Source organism: Petaurus breviceps, unplaced genomic scaffold (genome assembly GCF_028583685.1).
Source record: "Petaurus breviceps papuanus isolate PSGF00001 unplaced genomic scaffold, PetGlider_PUasm1.0 188, whole genome shotgun sequence".
Taxonomy (NCBI): Eukaryota; Metazoa; Chordata; class Mammalia; order Diprotodontia; family Petauridae; genus Petaurus; species Petaurus breviceps.
This window is the reverse complement of record NW_027185804.1, coordinates 42,016,352-42,033,105: the sequence shown is the minus strand read 5'-3', so window position 1 is coordinate 42,033,105 and position 16,754 is coordinate 42,016,352. Positions and strand designations below refer to the sequence as shown.

Sequence of the window (16,754 nt, the reverse complement as noted above, 5' to 3'; positions counted from 1 at the left end):
TCACATCAGACATTAGTCAGATTATAAAGAAGGATTGTAATGGATGGAATGAACAATAGGAAAGAGGAAACAAAACCAAACAAGAAAAAGAAAGAAGGCAGGTAGCAAATTTGCTTCAGTCTGCATTCAAATTCTATTCTTTCTAGTTTATCTCTTTCCATCTTGAGTCTTTTGGAGTTGTCTGATAACCTTGCATTGCTAAGAAGAGTCCAGTCTATCAAACGTGGTCATCACACATATGTTGTGTCTGTAATTTTGTACAAATTTCTCCTTGTTCTGCTCTTTTCACACAGCATCAGCTTTTATAACTCTCTTCAGGTAAATATGAAGTCCATCTTCTCCTCTTTTCTTATAGCACAATAGTATTCTGTTACATTCATATACCACAATACAACTTGTTTGATTATTCCCTAATTGAAGGGCATCCCTTTAATTTCTAAATTTTTTGCCACCACAAAAAGAGCTACAATAAATATTTTTGTACATATGGGTCTTCCTCCCACTTCTATGATCGTTTTGGGATACAACCCTAGAAATGGTATTACTGGGTCAAAAGGTATGCAATTATTTATAGCCCTTTGGACATAGTTCCAGATTGTTCTCATGAATGGTTGTATCAGTTCACAACTCCACTAACAATGCATTAGTGTTACAATTTTTACACATCCTCTCTAGCATTTGTCATTTTCCTGTTTTGTCATCTTAGCCAATCTGACTGGTGAGATGTGGTAGCTCAGACTTGTTTTGATTTGCACTTCTCTAATCAATAGTCATTTAGAGCTTTTTTCATATGCTTATAGATATCTTTAATTTCTATCTCTGAAAATTGCCTGTTCATATCCTTTGACCATTTATCAATTGTGGAATCACTTGTGTTTTAATAGATTTGACTCAATTCCCCGTATATTTTAGAAATGAGGCCTTTATCAGAGACATTGGCTGTAAAAATTCTCAGTTTCCCACTTTCTCTTAATCTTGGTTACATTGGCTTTGTTTGTAAAGAAACTTTTCAATTTAATGTATTTCAAATTATCCATTTTGCATTTTATAAAGCTCTCTGACTCTTATTTGGTCCTAAAGTCTTCCCTTCTCCATAAATCTGTCAGGTAAACTATACCTTGCTTCCCTAGATTGCTTACAGTGTAAGCCTTTATACTGAGATTGTGTACCCATTTAGACTTGATTCTGATACATGATGTTAGATAATGGTCTATGCCCAGTTTATGCCATACTATATTCCAGTTTTGCCAGCAGTTTTTGTCAAATAGTGAGTTCTCATCCTCAAAACTGGGGTCATTGGGTCTATCAAACCATAGGTTACTATAGTCATTGACTGCTGAGTTTCTTGAGCCCATTCTATTCTATTGATCCACTATTCTATTCCTCAGCCAGTACCAAGTAGTTTTGATGAATGCTGTTTTATAATAGAGATTAAAATCTGGTATGGCTAGGCCACCTTCCCTAGCATTTTGCTTCATTAATTCCCTTGATATTCTGGAGGTTTTGTTCTTCCAAATGAATTTTGTTACTATTTTTTTTTCTATGTCTATAAAGCAATATTTTGGTAGGTTGATTGGTATGGCACTACATATGTAATTTAATTTAGGTAAAACTGTCATTTTTATTATATTAGCTCCACCCAACCACAAGCAATTGATGCTTTTTCAGTTAGTTAGATCTGACTTTATTTGTGTGAAAAGTGTTTTGTAGTTGTGTTCATGTAGGTCCTGGGTTTGTTTTGGCGGGTAGATTCCCAAATATTTTATAATGTCTACAGTAACTTTAGATAGGATTTCTCTTTCTATATCTTGCCATTGGATTTCATTAGAAATATATGGAAATTCCGAGGATTTGTGTGTTTTTAATATTACAAAACTTTGCCAAATTTATTTATTGTCTCAAGTACTTTTTTACTTGATTCTCTAGGATTCTCTAAGTATATTATCATATCATCAGCAAAGAGTCGCTGCTTGGTCTCCTTTTGCATCCTTTAATAAGTAATAAACAGTTTGGATTATTTTGATTCCCCAGAAAAAAAAGGATCAAAGTTGTGCTCCTTCCTCTTCATCTCCTATTATACTGCTGTTGTAGAAGACAAGGACAACTGAGAGTGAAGAAACTAAATTGATTGCAGAAAAGGTCATAATGATTAATTCAATCTCTTTTGTACCCGAGCATATAATGTACAAAAGAGGGAGACTATCACAATAGAAATGTCTCATAACATTTGATTCACAGAAGGATGAATTAAAAATCTTAATTGTGATCAGTAGGGATACCATGGTATTATAGAGGTAAGAGATAGCCACCAAAACCCAACATACCCTGTTTGATATGATGATCATGTAGAGAAGCTTACAGATAGCCACATAGTGATCATAGGCCATGGCTGACAAGATTAAAAGTTCACTGGGGATAAATATCTTAAAGAAAACTAATTGTGTTGCACATTCATTGAAATAAATTGTATTTTTCTCCACTATGAAACTGGATAGCATTTTTGGACCAATGACTGTGGAATAACCAAGATCAACATATGCCAGATGCCTGAGAAAGAAATACATGGGAGTTTGAAGATGGGAATCAATACTAGTAAGGATGATTAAACCCAGGTTTCCCAAAGCTGTGGTCATGTAGTTGAGCAAAAACAAACAAAAAGGGGACTCCAGAGCTCATGATGGTTTTTAAGGCCCATGAGAATGAATTCAGTCACCTGGCTCCCCATAGTTTTATTCAACTTGGACATTTCTTCCATCCAGGAAAGATAATCTGAGAATAAAAAGATGTCTTTATTGAGTGATATTTGCATAATTATGCAGTAAATGAGGAGAAATGTCTTAAATAAATTGAGCAGAATTTCCCCCCCTCAAAATTATATCATCATATCACATTATATATAAAGTCATATCATGTCATCATCATGTTACCAAAACAAAAGTGATTGTGGTCTTATTTTTATGAGATAAGGAATGGATTGTGAAAATCTTTAACTCAAGGAGACTATATGGGGTAATGCTGTGAGTAAATTTTAAAATATTTGAACTAATCAGTGTGTAGATACATCATAATAAGATAGTGAAGGAGAACTGAGTATCTAACACCTAATGGAGGTGTTTTGGTGAAGTAGGCATCATGTTGGTCTTGAAGTCAAAAAGACATAGACCCTAGAACCATCTCCAAAATATTTCTGGGTGACCTGATGTTAGTCACGCAACATCCTGGTAGTCTCGGCTACCCTCTACAAATATATGCTGAAAATAAAGTGATGGTTGGTATTGTTAGATGAAATTTTCTTCTTAAGAGTGTCCAGACCATTGAAGTTAATGGTCCAGTGCCCATTCCTTTCTTCATATCATTCAGACATGAAGTATATGACTTTTTGGAAGACAGCATGGATATGTGCCCTCTCTACACCTCATTTCTCTATTGCCTTTTGAGAGTAGACCATTTCACTGACAAGATTATGGAGACTTACAATGTTGATATTTTCAGTGCCCACCATTTGCAGACACATGAAAGGAATTAAAAAGATACATTAAGCTTTTTCTTTTTATGTTATCCATTGCATATCATAGAGTTTATACATCTTGGGGCCTCGTGTATTATTTTTTATTAGTGCACCTTGATAAATCTAAATCTAAAGCATTTGTGACATTAGTCAGAATTGGGACATTTCAGCTGGTTATACTTCTAAAGCCCTTTCATGTAGTTAGAATTTGAGTGAATCCAAAACATGGTCCCTAAATTGCTCCCTTCACCTCCCCTGACCCAGGTGGACAATGCGGTTGGCTTTTTGAATAGAGTTTCTTCAGATCTATATATTTTTTTCATATCAGCTTGAATGAGAAGATCACAAAGAATATCATTGTCTACTTCCCTGGAAGATAGAATCTTTGTAACTTCTTCATGTTATCCCTACTGCCAGCTGCTAGGGGGTAGACTTTATGGATTTCCTAATCCCCATGAGGCCATGTCCCTGAAGTACTGGGGAACTTGAATAAATCCCATGTTATTGTCTCATGGAAATGGTAAGGCATAGTGTCTGCAATGTGTAACAGTATCTATAATTTTAACTAATTCCACAAAATATTTATTAAATACCAATTATTGTTACGCTCCTGATTGTGGATGTGTATGTTAGTTGTATTACAATCAAGGACATTGCAGAAGCTTCTGGAAGAGGTCTGTAGCCAATTAGAACAGTTTTTTACTATCCAGAGACAAAAGGGAAAGAAAATGGAGAATTTATGTTGCCTTGATTATTATATAACATTGTATGGGCAGGATGTAGAACTTATCTTTTTGCATGCCTATCTAGGACAGATGGCATAAATAGACTCAGTGTCAAAAATAACCAGGAGGAATCGAATAGGATGAATTGCCTTTAGAAAATTAAAAAGACCTTTCAGAAGGTACTAGGTTATACAGTGGATAGAGCATTGCTCCTGAAGTCAAGAACTGGTAAAATCTACCCTCATACATTAGCCATGTGACTAAACAATCTGTTTCTGTATCTTTTTCCTCCTTGTAAAATAGGACTGACTAATAATAGCACCTACATGCCAGGATTTTTGTAGGTCTCAAATGAAATTGTTATCAGGCACTAATTGGCAAAAGATGATATATCACAAGGCTTATGGTCAGAAAACTTGGGTTAAAATGTGACCGCAGGCACTCATTTCTAGTGTAACCCTTGGGAAGTCATTTAATCTTATCTGCCTCAGTTTCTTGAACTTCAAAATGGAGATCGTAATCCTTTTTCCTGGTAGGATTTTTGTGAGGATAAAATAAGGTGTTATTTGTAATCTGGTGGTAAAGTTGCCTGGAATAAAGAGAGTATTTAATAAATATCTATTTCCTAACTATCTTAATGACTCAAAGCTTTTTTGAAAAAAGTACCATTTAAAAGTCACTCTTCAAAAGACATTATTGTATGGATTTGAAATGTTCAACACAATAATATCAAAAGAAGTGAAGTCATGACTCTAGAGCCAGACAATTCTATTTTAGCACATTTCTAATTTTTGGTAATTCAACTTAGTGGGTAGAAGCCTGGCTTGGTTGAGTGAGAAAGAGAGAAAGTAAATCCAGTCTAACATCATACTAACCTATGTCAGTAAAGTGGGTAGGTACTGATATCAGTATTCATAAAATTTGGTATATTGGGAGAAGAGGCACGACTCAGTAAATATTTCTAATGTGTCACAGTCTTTCTCCCAGTCTTCTACATTGACCAACATAAATCAATACTCTGTCAGGTGAGCAGGTTTCCAAATTATCTGAAATCCTTGGATTTATGAACACTGAAAAAACTGCAATACTGATTTAGTTTGTATTCTTCACTGCATTAATATTTTTTTACTAATATATGCTTGGTTTGGGATCTAAACATGCGTTTGCCTTCTGAGAAATATATCTCTCTTCTTTCATTATAAACATGTTGTTTTCTTCCATCAGAACACAAGCTTCTTGAAGCAAGGCTCTGTTTTGATTTTGCCCTTAAGTCCTCAGCACCTAGCCTAGTAACCACGTGTATAGCAGGAAATTAATAAATGTCTATTAAAAATGTTGAACCAGAAAAAGCTTAGAAATTAAAAAAGCACTTACTATCTGGACTACATAAGAATATGGGGGGAGGGGGAACAGAGTCAAGATGGCAGAGTAGAAACAGGGTTTCTTCTTGGCTCCGACTAGCACCACTTCCAATTCATGTAAAAGGTGAATCTGAACAATCTTTGCAGCTGCAGAACCCACAAAATGACACAGAGAAGCTAACCTCCCTCTGAGGACAGCCTGGCAGGCTGGCGGCAGGTGGCCAGCATGGTGTTCTGAGAGCCAAGCCCAGCCCCGCTTGAGCCAGATGTTTTAGAGCTAGGGTGGGCCTGACCAGCCACCAGCTGGAGGGACTTCAGATCACCAACATCTGTGGCAGTTTTCAGAATTATGAACCAATAGATGCTAAGGACAAAGTGAGAGGTCAGTGCAGTGTGGATTTGTGATCCAGTAGTTGGGAGTGTGGTGGGCCTTTATCACCTGGAGCAAGAAGTCACAGAGGCACCACAGCTGTGCAGCCTCTGCCATGTGGAAGCTTCAGCTACTGGCCTGCAGACTGCAGGGGGACCAAGCAACCAGTCTAAGGGGTAATCACTCTTGCTTTAACCTGCTTGGATCTGGATTGCAGTCTAGGATGGAGGTCCTGAGGTGTGTGATTAGCTTGCAGAGCATTAGGAGGCTTCAGAGAGGGCAACAAACTAATACCTTTGGTAGCTGAGAATACCCCAACATTGGGGATGAAGCTCCCCTGTTTGGTAACAGAGTCCTACTGAGGCAAAAAGCCCAAAAGGCAAGTAAATGAGTGGCAACATCGGTAAATGAGAGAAGCAAAGCAAAAAGAAGAATTCAACATTAGACTCCTATTTTGGGGACAAAAAGGATGAAAGCATGGAACAGGAGGAAAACAGTGAAGTTAGAACTCCTGCACCAGAAGTTTCCAAGAAAAATACAAGCTGGTTACAAGCCATAAAGGAGCTTACAAAGGATTTTGAAAATCAAATAAGAGATTCAGAGGAAAAATTGGGAAGAGAAATGAGAATGATGCAACAAAATTATGAAATGATAGTCAACAACCTTAGTGAAGGAAATAATACCTTAAAAATAGACTAACTCAAATGACAAAAGAGGCTCAAAAAGGCAATGAGAAGAATGCCTTAAAAAGCCGAATTTGCCAGATGGAAAAAGAATCTCAAAAGCTCACTGAATATAATCATTCCTTCAGAATAAGATTGGAGCAAATGGAAGCTAGTGACTATATGAGAAATCAAGATACTATTAAACAGATCCAAACAAATGAAAAAATATAAGTTCCCATGGTTGAAAAAATCTACCAATAACCTCCTGAAAAAGATCCCCAAAAGAAAAATCCTAGGAATATTATAGCCAGGTTCCAGAGTTCCCAGAACAAGGAGAAAATATTATAAGAAGCCAGGAAGAAACAATTTCAATATTGTGGAAACACAATCAGGATAACACAGGATCTGGCAGCTTTTACACTGAGGTATCAAAGATCTTAGAATATGATATTCCAGAGGTCAAAGGAGCTGGTATTAAAAACAAAAATCACCCACCAGCAACACTGAATAACATGTTCCAGGGGAAAATATGGTCATTCAATGGAATAGAGGACTTGATTTCAAGCAATCTTGATAAAAAAACAGAATTGAATAGAAAATTTGACATTCAGATACAAGAAGCAAGAGAACTATGAGAAAGTAATCAGGGAAAAGAAATCATAAGGAACTTATCAAAGTTAAATTATTTACATTCCTACATGGAACAATGATAATTGTAACTTATGAAACTTTTCTCAGTATGAGAATAATTAAAGGCAATAGAAATGTGTATACACACATATATGTCTATATAGGAGAGTATATCTGTGAATGAATATACATGTGAATGTGTGTGTATGTATATATATATATATACATATATATATATATATATGTACAAATATACATAGATAGAGGGCACAGCACTAGTTTAATGGGAAGGGATGATACTTAAAAGGTGAAATTAAGAAGTGAGAGAATAATATAATGAGAGAAGATGGGGAGACACAAATTGGGGTAAACTATCTCATATAGAAGAGGTAAGGGAAAATGGTTACAATGGTGGGGGGGAGGAACAGGAAGTCAAAAGGGAATGGGTGAACTTTATTCTCATTGAATTTGGCTTAGGGAAGGAATGACATACACACTAAATCTGATATCTCACCCTTCAGGAGAGTAGGGGGGAAGTGAATGAGAGGGGGGATGATGGAAGGGAGGGCAGGCTGGGGGGGAGGGAATTTGGAAGCACCCACTTTTGAAAAGGGTCAGGATCAAAGTACAGAATAGAACAAGTGGGAGGTGGGATAGGAGGGAAGGTAATATAGTCAATCTTTTACTATATATCTACTATGGAAATGTTTTGCATAGCTACACATGTACAATCTATATTGAATTGCTTATCTTCCCAGTAAGAGTGGGTGACAAGGGAGGAATGAAATGAATCTCAAATTCAAAATTTTAAAATCAAATGTTTAATACACACACACACATATATGTGTACATATACTGTTATCAATATTATTTCACATGTAAATGGGAAATTATATACATACATACACACACACACACACACACACACACACACACACACACATATATATATATATATATATATATATATATATATAGGCACTGGGGCATAGAGATCCACCATGCCCTACTGGAAAGTCAAAGGGGGTATGGGAGAAGATATGGAAGAGAGCAGATTGGGGGAGGGGATATCCTGTGGGACTGCTATTTTGGCTTGGTGGGTAGGGGAAAAATGGGGAGAAAATATGTAACTCAAAATATTGTGAAAATGAACGATATAAACTAGAAGTTAATAAAGCATTTGATAAAAAAATAAGGGAGTGAAATGAACAACAATAACAAAAAAATGGAATGAATCTCCCATGATTTGATAGACAAAATATTAGTTTCATTTTTGTATTAATATTCTTCCCCCCACCCATGACCATACCTATAAAATAAGTTTAATGACTTTTGTGTATGTTTCATTCACATTCTAATAAATTATTAAAATAAAATTAATATTTTAAATCAATATGTCTTTTTGTTTGCTGAATATAATGATCATTACTTAGTAATGTGTTCCATAGCCAATGAAGCATCATTTCCCTGGAGCCCGATTAGAAAATATATAATATCAACAGTAACAGTATGCTCTGATTTCCAGGATTAGAAAGCAATTAGTTTTAGCAATGATCTTAATGGTTTTCTAGCATTGCCTACACTTCTGGCTACAACTGTATTTGACTATACATTACCTCATTGTAGGTCTTATCAGTGAAATAACACTAACCAAAAAACAAATGCCTATCAATTTCCCATAAGAACAAAAAAAAATTGGAAGTCATCATTGACCTCCCTATCTTAGGGAAGATAACTTTTGTCACCATGTTGCAAAGAATTTACTTTAATAATAACCATGGAACATTTCCAATTATTTGCATTGTGCCAAGAAAGGAAATGTTTAAAGGTACAATGCAAACTTTTTGAGATATTAGATGATCAGTCTATTAATATCATCACACTCCTTATACGTTTACTGGGCATGTCGTGTGTGTCCATTTCTGTTGAATCCCTATTCAAAGAACTTATACCATCCTTGGAGACACAGTATTCCTCTCCTTGTCAGATATTCAGAACCAATGATTGGGAATGGAAGACATTGTGATGACTGTTGCATAATGTATGGGAGATTCACCTTAAAGTCATGACGATTGTGACTCAAGGTATGGTTCTGGCACCAGAGAACTGCATTAATTTCATTTGTTGATTGGCGCATTCATTCACTTGTTTATGCTTGTATGTGCCCGGTGACTATCATAGCATGCATGATAGAGGGTATGTTTCATAAATACTTGTCAATTGCTTGGTTGACAAGCGAAGCTAAGTTCACGGAGTAAGTACCTGATCTTTTCTTTTATTTATGATGCTTCCTGTTCTAATTAGGTCATCAATCTATTTTGCATTAATGTTGGAATGCGGTATAGTAATAATAATAATAGTAGTAGCTAACATTTAAATACCACATATTACATGCAAGATACTGTGATAAGCATGTAACAAGCATTATGTGATTTAATCCTCAAAAAACATCCTGGGAGGTAAGCACTAATTATTCTCAATTCATACTTAAGGAAACTGGGGCAGAGTTGAAATGACTTGCTGAAGTTAGTAAGTGCCTGAGGTCGGATTTGAACTCATGTTTTCCTGACTGGTGCTCTATTCACTGAACCACATAGGTGCCTCTGTGTAATGAGTTAATCTACACATATTTCTTCCAAACAATTTAGTAGTGCTCACAAGAGTTTTTGTCAAAAAGAGAGATAATACTTCTCCAAGTAATTTATATTGTTAACTTTATGAAACAGTGGAATATGAAGATCCTTTCTTATGTGGAATTTTTCAGTGATAACTTTTGTATGCTTTAATCAGTGATGAACGAGCTTGTTGCTTTTGACCCTCTAGAAAAAAGGGATAAGTCATATGCTTCTTCCTCTTCCTTTTCCAGTGCCCCATTGTCAACTTTCTAGGAAGAAAGACACTCTTGTCCCACCTCTACCAACAATTCCCACCTTCAAATATAAATGATGAAAGAGATAAAACACTTTAAAATGCAATGATCCTTAAGTTATAATAGTGAATACTTAGCTGAATTTTTCCCTAAAAATCATGATCCTCTAAAACCAATTTGGCCTCAGGACACCACTAATATGTGCCTTGGCAAATAAAGAGGATCCTTGACTAGAAATGATCTTTGCTACATAAAGTTCTTATGGGCTTTATTTTTGATTAAGAAGCATCTAATTGGTATGTATAAACTTCTGTCAATTTTATTATTTCAAAGATATTCTGAAGATGTTAATTTTACAAGTATCCTTTCCCTTTGAATTGTGACTAAGTTCTTCACTCCAAATACACAGTTATAATTCTATCCTTGATATCTTTCTCTCTAACACTGGTTTTTGTCATAGACCTATGTGTGAATTATGCATATGATGACATTTTGGTATAGTTAGACTCTGGGCAGAGACTATCCATTACCATCTCTTTTATTTCTCTCATCCCATGACAGACATTGACTTCTCAGGTTATGAAGGAAATATTCTGTATCTCTGACCTTCTTCTGTCTAGGTTCTCAGGTGAATCTCAGATGTCATCACTGCATCTTTATATTCTTCCACTTCTCTCACTGTGGGATATCATCTTAATGATCTTGAACCTAGAGCAAGAAGGGATTGCTGGCACAGTATCCTGGCTGCTGCATCAACTACACCCCCGATAACTGGTTCTCTCCTATGCTCCAGTTCCAACACTTTAATAAATTTGGTCTTTCATCAACATAGAATAGCTTGTCCTATATTAAATATGATGTTCAAACTCCTCCTTTTCCATGTATTTTCTTTCTGTTTTTACAATACATGCCAGAGTTCCCAGAGGAACTGGCTGTGTAGGGGTTTTTGAGGCAATGTGCTATCCTTTATGAAGAGCATGGGTAGACTCTACAAAGAGGGCCACAAATTATTGTACTTCTAGAGAGTAATTGAGCTCCTAGAAATGATTGGTTTTCAAAGAAACTTATAGAAGGTCTGAAGAGACTTCTCATTATTCAGGTGCTGTGTAGACAATCAGATCACATTACTATTCTCAATCCATATGCACCTCATGTTCCCATGGTCTTTTATATGATGAATTCATTTAAATTTTGAATTACAGAGTCTTATTCCCTGACCACAGCTACTCATTATTAGCCAGGAAAAAATGTATTTTATGTGTTTCTTAAATCATGAATAAAATTGGAATGTCTCCAGTATATAGCAGAATCTAATTGGTTTAGGCATGAAAAATGTGATAGGAGTCTCACGATATACATGTCTGGACATGATAGTTTTTCTATTAATACCATAGGACCTAATCAGAGGACTCATATCTGAGGTCATAATTTTAATGGCATGGCTGAAGGAGAAGGTCAGAAAACACATTTAACCCAGTACTAAGGTTAGCTACTGGTTGAAAAGATGGTTTGAGTTAGTCTGTGTGTGCATACATACACATATGCACACACACATATATGCACATGCGTGTATCTCTTTGTATACATGTATGTTTACACATACACATATGTATCTTCAGGAATAAAAAATATAGGGGATAAAACAGAGTGTTGGACTTGTAATCAAGAAGACTTGATTCTAATCTTGTATCAATTTAGGGGCTAGATAATCTCAGAAATGTACTTAATTTCTTTAAGCCTTAGTTTCCTAATCTGTTAAAATATATATATATATGCACATACACACATACATTATATATATATGTGTGTGTGTGTGTGTGTGTGTATGTGTGTGTGTTCTACCTATCTCAGAGGATTGCTTTGAAGCTTTGATGACATGTTTATAAACTGTATCTGAATGTCAGCAGTTATTCACACAGTTTTTCTTAGAGAAATTCTTATAACAGTCTTAAAATGTTTCTAATGAAAGAGTTTACATTTTTCTTACTATTATGAAATAATCTATTTAAGATGAAACACACACCCACCCACACCCACACCCACCCACCCACCCACATATATATACATATACATAGTTACATATTGGTGACTATAAATATATATATATATATATATATATATATATATATATATAAAGACAAAGCAAAACAAAACAGAAATTTCCCTAAGACATCTTTACCACTTTAAGTATAACATTGGGAGTGGGCATTTTCTGCAGCTCATTGGGTCTGAGATCAACTAGGATGATTACTATTGAGGAACAAGTTTGCAGCTATTTTTTTAAACAGATAAGAAAACAAATGTGGAAAATCATTCAGATTTTTTAATAGAAAGTTCATGTTTTTAAATATTGTAGCAATGAAACTCTTATTAATGATGGAATTCTGTTTTCTAAACAGACCAAAGGAAATTGTATGTTACACTCATCCTGAACAAAAGCCTAAGGCTTAGAAAAAGACAATTGTCAACAATTTATATTTTTTTTAACACATTTTACACCAAATCACTAGGAAATTGCATAGTGCCTTCATACCTCAACACTTGATTTTCTCCTATTTAAGAAGAATGTGCAATTCTTTCTACAGAGAACCTGATTAAAATTCTTCTCCAATCCTTTCTCATTGAAGAAAACTGAAGCAGATGCAGTGATAATGCAACATGTCTTCTTACACTTGTAGAAGTTGGAAAAAGAAAGAGAAAATTCCAGACAAAGATATCTATCAAGCATTTTTTACCTAATCAGCCAGTAAAACATTCAAGGTCTCTATGTCTTTTTTCCTACGGGGAAAAGTCAAGAATTTTCCCCTAGTAGTTCTTCAACCTGTTAAGCATTAAAATGAGATTAACAACATAAAGGAATTTAATTGGGACAAATATAAAGGTTAATATTTGAATTGTGTAAAAACAAACAAATAAAAAGCTTCACAAGAGAACAGTAAGAAAGATGTGGACATTTAGGCTGAGAAAAAGAATGGCTTATTATATTGTTCAAGAAAAAAGTCATACTTTTAAAATCCAATTCTTATGTGATGAAATGTTGTCCAAACCAAGAATATCATTGACCCCAGCAACCCTCCATAAATGCTGGAATTTGGCTTCCTCCTGGTCCTGGATCTTCCCATAGCTGTCTTAATTGTGGTTACAGTACCCAGAGATTTTAATAGTTCTACTCCAGTTTACCTTTTGGGTTTTCCCTGAGTCATGGCTTAAGTGTAGTTCAAGTACAACAACTCTTGTCTAAATCTTAAATAATCAAAACCTTCCAGAACCTAGATAGGAGGGAGTAAAAACACTTTTCTGCTTACTCTCCTACATAGAGTGACCAAACAAATTAATTTCTAAAACATTTTCAGGCTTTGGTGTCTTTACTTGTAAACAATAAGGCATTCCTTTGAAAAAACCTAGAGTTTTAGTGGATTCCAAATTCAAATGAAGGCCTTGAAATTAAATGACCTCTAAGGTCACCTAAGCCAGGGCAGCTAGGTGGTGCAGTGGATACAGTACAAGCCCTGGAGTTAGGAAGACTAAAATTCCGGAATTAAAATCTGGTCACAGACACTTAAGAGCTATGTGACCCTGGGCAAGTAACTTAACCCTGTTTGCCTCAGTTTCCTTTTCTGTAGAATGAGTTGAAGAAGGAAATGGCAAATCATGGCAGTATCTTTGCCAAGAAGAACCCAAATGGCATAAAAAAGAGCTGGAAAGGACTGAAAAAAAAAAAGACTGAACAACAACAATCCCAATATGTCAAGTGTATTTCATATCAAATAAAGAAGCTATTGTGAGCTGCATTATGAAAGTCATCAGAGCAGCAGCTAGGTGGTGCAGTGAATAGAGCACCAACCCCAGAATAAGGAGGAGCTGAGTTGAAACTTGGCCTCTGACACTTAGCAATTATTTACCGTGTGACCTTGGACAAGTCACAACTCCAATTGCTCTGCATTCTCCCCTTCAAAAAGCAAAAAATTAAAAAAAAGCCATGACAACCAAATAAGATGTGATAATCTGGCTGGAGTTTGCCCTGTCCACGCACCATAAGGAACATCATTTTCAATTTTCAGTGATAGAGTTCAGGATGGACATTGATAAGGTACAGGGAGAACAAAGTAAGGCAACCTCAATATTGAAGAAACAGAAGCACATGCCTTGTGAGGGATGGTTTAAGGCACTATTTAGTTACAACAAAGAACAGGTTTGTGGCATAATAGGTTTTCAAAAGAAATGGGCCTTAAAAATTATCTCATAAAATATGAATATTTTACAGATAAGCAAGAGCTAGATCATATAAATTTATTACCCATAATATCACAGTACATAGGTAATAGAGTTGGTATCTGAACACAACTATTATCACATTAGAGTGTCCTGAAAATTTTAGTTCATTTTAGGCTTTAGAAGGGTAAAATTGCACTAAAACTTTCAAGGCATTCTATAAGCCATTGTTCTTTCTATTCCAGCACAAGAATGAGAGAATTGAGTCGGAAGGGAGCAGTGGGGATGCAAGCTTTCCTTGCATATTAGAATGATTACCACAAAGAAGTGGGAATAGACTTATTATTCTTGGTTACACGACTGACCAGAAGGAATGGATGGAAGTTAGGGAGGGCAAACTGCAGTAAAGGTAAGGGTAAACTTCTTAAGAAACAGAAATATGTGAAAGTAGATTGGCAATCATGGTGAGTAGTACGACACTTGTGGACATGATTTTTCCCTTAGTATAATGTAAGAACCCTGATGGAAAGAATTGCTTTTTTTAATTCATCTGTGTCTGCCCAAAGCCTAGCAAAGGACATGGCTTCATAACTTTCTACATGTTTGTAAATGGATTGATTCTTCTGAAACATAAAGAACTTCAACCAATGTTGGAATGCTCATTTTGGGGTAAATAAAATATTGAATTTTGTAGATTTTGTGCTTACAAAAGCCTCTCTTAGCTGCCTTCAATCCATAGACACTCAAAACTACGATTCATCAGAGTTTGACGATTAAAAACAAATAATAATCATTCTCTAATTGCATTTTGGAAGAGATATTTTTATACAAAAAGGGAAAATTGGAAAAAAATTGAGTAATAAATCAAGCAGAAGCTTATTGCTTCTAAAAATGCAGTGGAATCAGAAACTATCTTAGACTTTAAAGAAAATACTTACATCTACTTTTGAAAGACTCTTTTCAATGCACTTTTCACCTCTTTGTTCCTCAAACTGTAGATCAGTGGGTTGAGTACAGGGATGATCAGGGTATAAAACACAGAAGCCATTTTGTCTGTCTCAAAGGAGTGGCTAGAATGGGGCTGCAGGTACATGAAGAGAAGTGTCCCATAAAATATAATCACCCCTGTTAGATGAGAGCCACAGCTGGAGAAGGATTTGTGCCTGCCCTCTGAAGAGTTTATGCTCAGGATGGTCACAAGAATGAACATGTAGGAGATAAGGATAATCAGAAGGGAAGAAATCAAATAAAATGCAGAAAAGGCCATAATGATTAATTCAACCTCACTGGTATCTGAACAAATAATGGATAATAAAGGGAGAGAATCACAATAGAAATGTTTTATTATATTTGATTTACAGAAAGACAAGTTAAAAATCTTAATTGTGACCAGTAGGCATATGATTATGTTATATAGGTATGAGATAATCACCAAGGTCCAACATACCCTGTCTGACATTATGACCATGTAAAGTAGGGGCTTACAGATAGCCACATAGCGGTCATAGGCCATGACTGACAGGATGAAAAATTCACTGTTGATAAATACTCCAAAAATACCTAGCTGTGCTGCACATCCATTGAAGGAAATGGTGTTTTTCTCAACAATAAAACTGTTTAGCATTTTTGGAGCAATGTCTGTGGAATAGCCAAGATCTACAAATGCCAGATGCCTGAGAAAGAAATACATGGGGGTTTGGAGGTGGGAATCAACACAGGTTAGGATGATAAGACCCAGATTCCCCACAACTGTGAACATGTAGTTGAGGAAAAACACAACAAAGAATGGGACCTGCAGCTCAGGATGATTTGTGATGCCCAGGAGAAGGAATTCAGTCACCTCACTCCCAATGCTTTCATTCAACTTGATCATTTCTTCCATCTAAGGAACAAAATCTGAGAATTAAAGGAAGAAGAATATTAATCAGTTAGGCTGTTGGTGGGCAGAAATGTTTGAGATAAGATCAATAAGAACTTTCCTTCCCAATTACAATTCATTAATACCATTTTATCATATTATTTCTTATCAACATTCTGGTCCTAAGGAAAAGTGATTGTAGTTTTATTATACAAAATCAGCAGTTATTTGGGAGGTTCTATGAAGTCAAGAAAAGAGAGAATACAATATTAATATTAACCTTTAAATAATTTAAATTAATCAGCATGTAGAAAAAACATAATGGGATATTGCAGGAGAGGGTAATATATGAGAATCCTTAACAAAAGCACTGTGGTGTAATAATTTTTGAGTTGACCTTGAAGCTATAATTTAAAAACCTTTACCAGGCCTTTTATGTGTGACCTTATGCTAGTCTTTTAGCATTGTGGTACTCAAGACACTCTCTATAAATATATGTTTCAGAAAAAAAAAAGTTATTCATAAGTGGGATTTAAACCATTGAGATTAAAATTTA

The 16,754-nt window shown here is 35.4% G+C and overlaps 1 protein-coding gene and 1 pseudogene across 1 annotated transcript; both read right to left on the bottom strand.

Moving 5' to 3' along the window:
* Nucleotides 1-2,042: 2,042 nt before the first annotated feature.
* LOC138163362 (olfactory receptor 8K1-like) lies at nt 2,043-2,746 on the bottom strand (annotated as a pseudogene).
* A 12,534-nt stretch (nt 2,747-15,280) lies between these two features.
* On the bottom strand, nt 15,281-16,231 carry LOC138163606 (olfactory receptor 8K1-like). The gene has a single exon (XM_069091049.1). It carries the CDS (start codon nt 16,220-16,222, stop codon nt 15,281-15,283), a length of 942 nt encoding a protein of 313 aa, XP_068947150.1. The 5' UTR covers nt 16,223-16,231.
* Between the last annotated feature and the right edge of the window lie 523 nt (nt 16,232-16,754).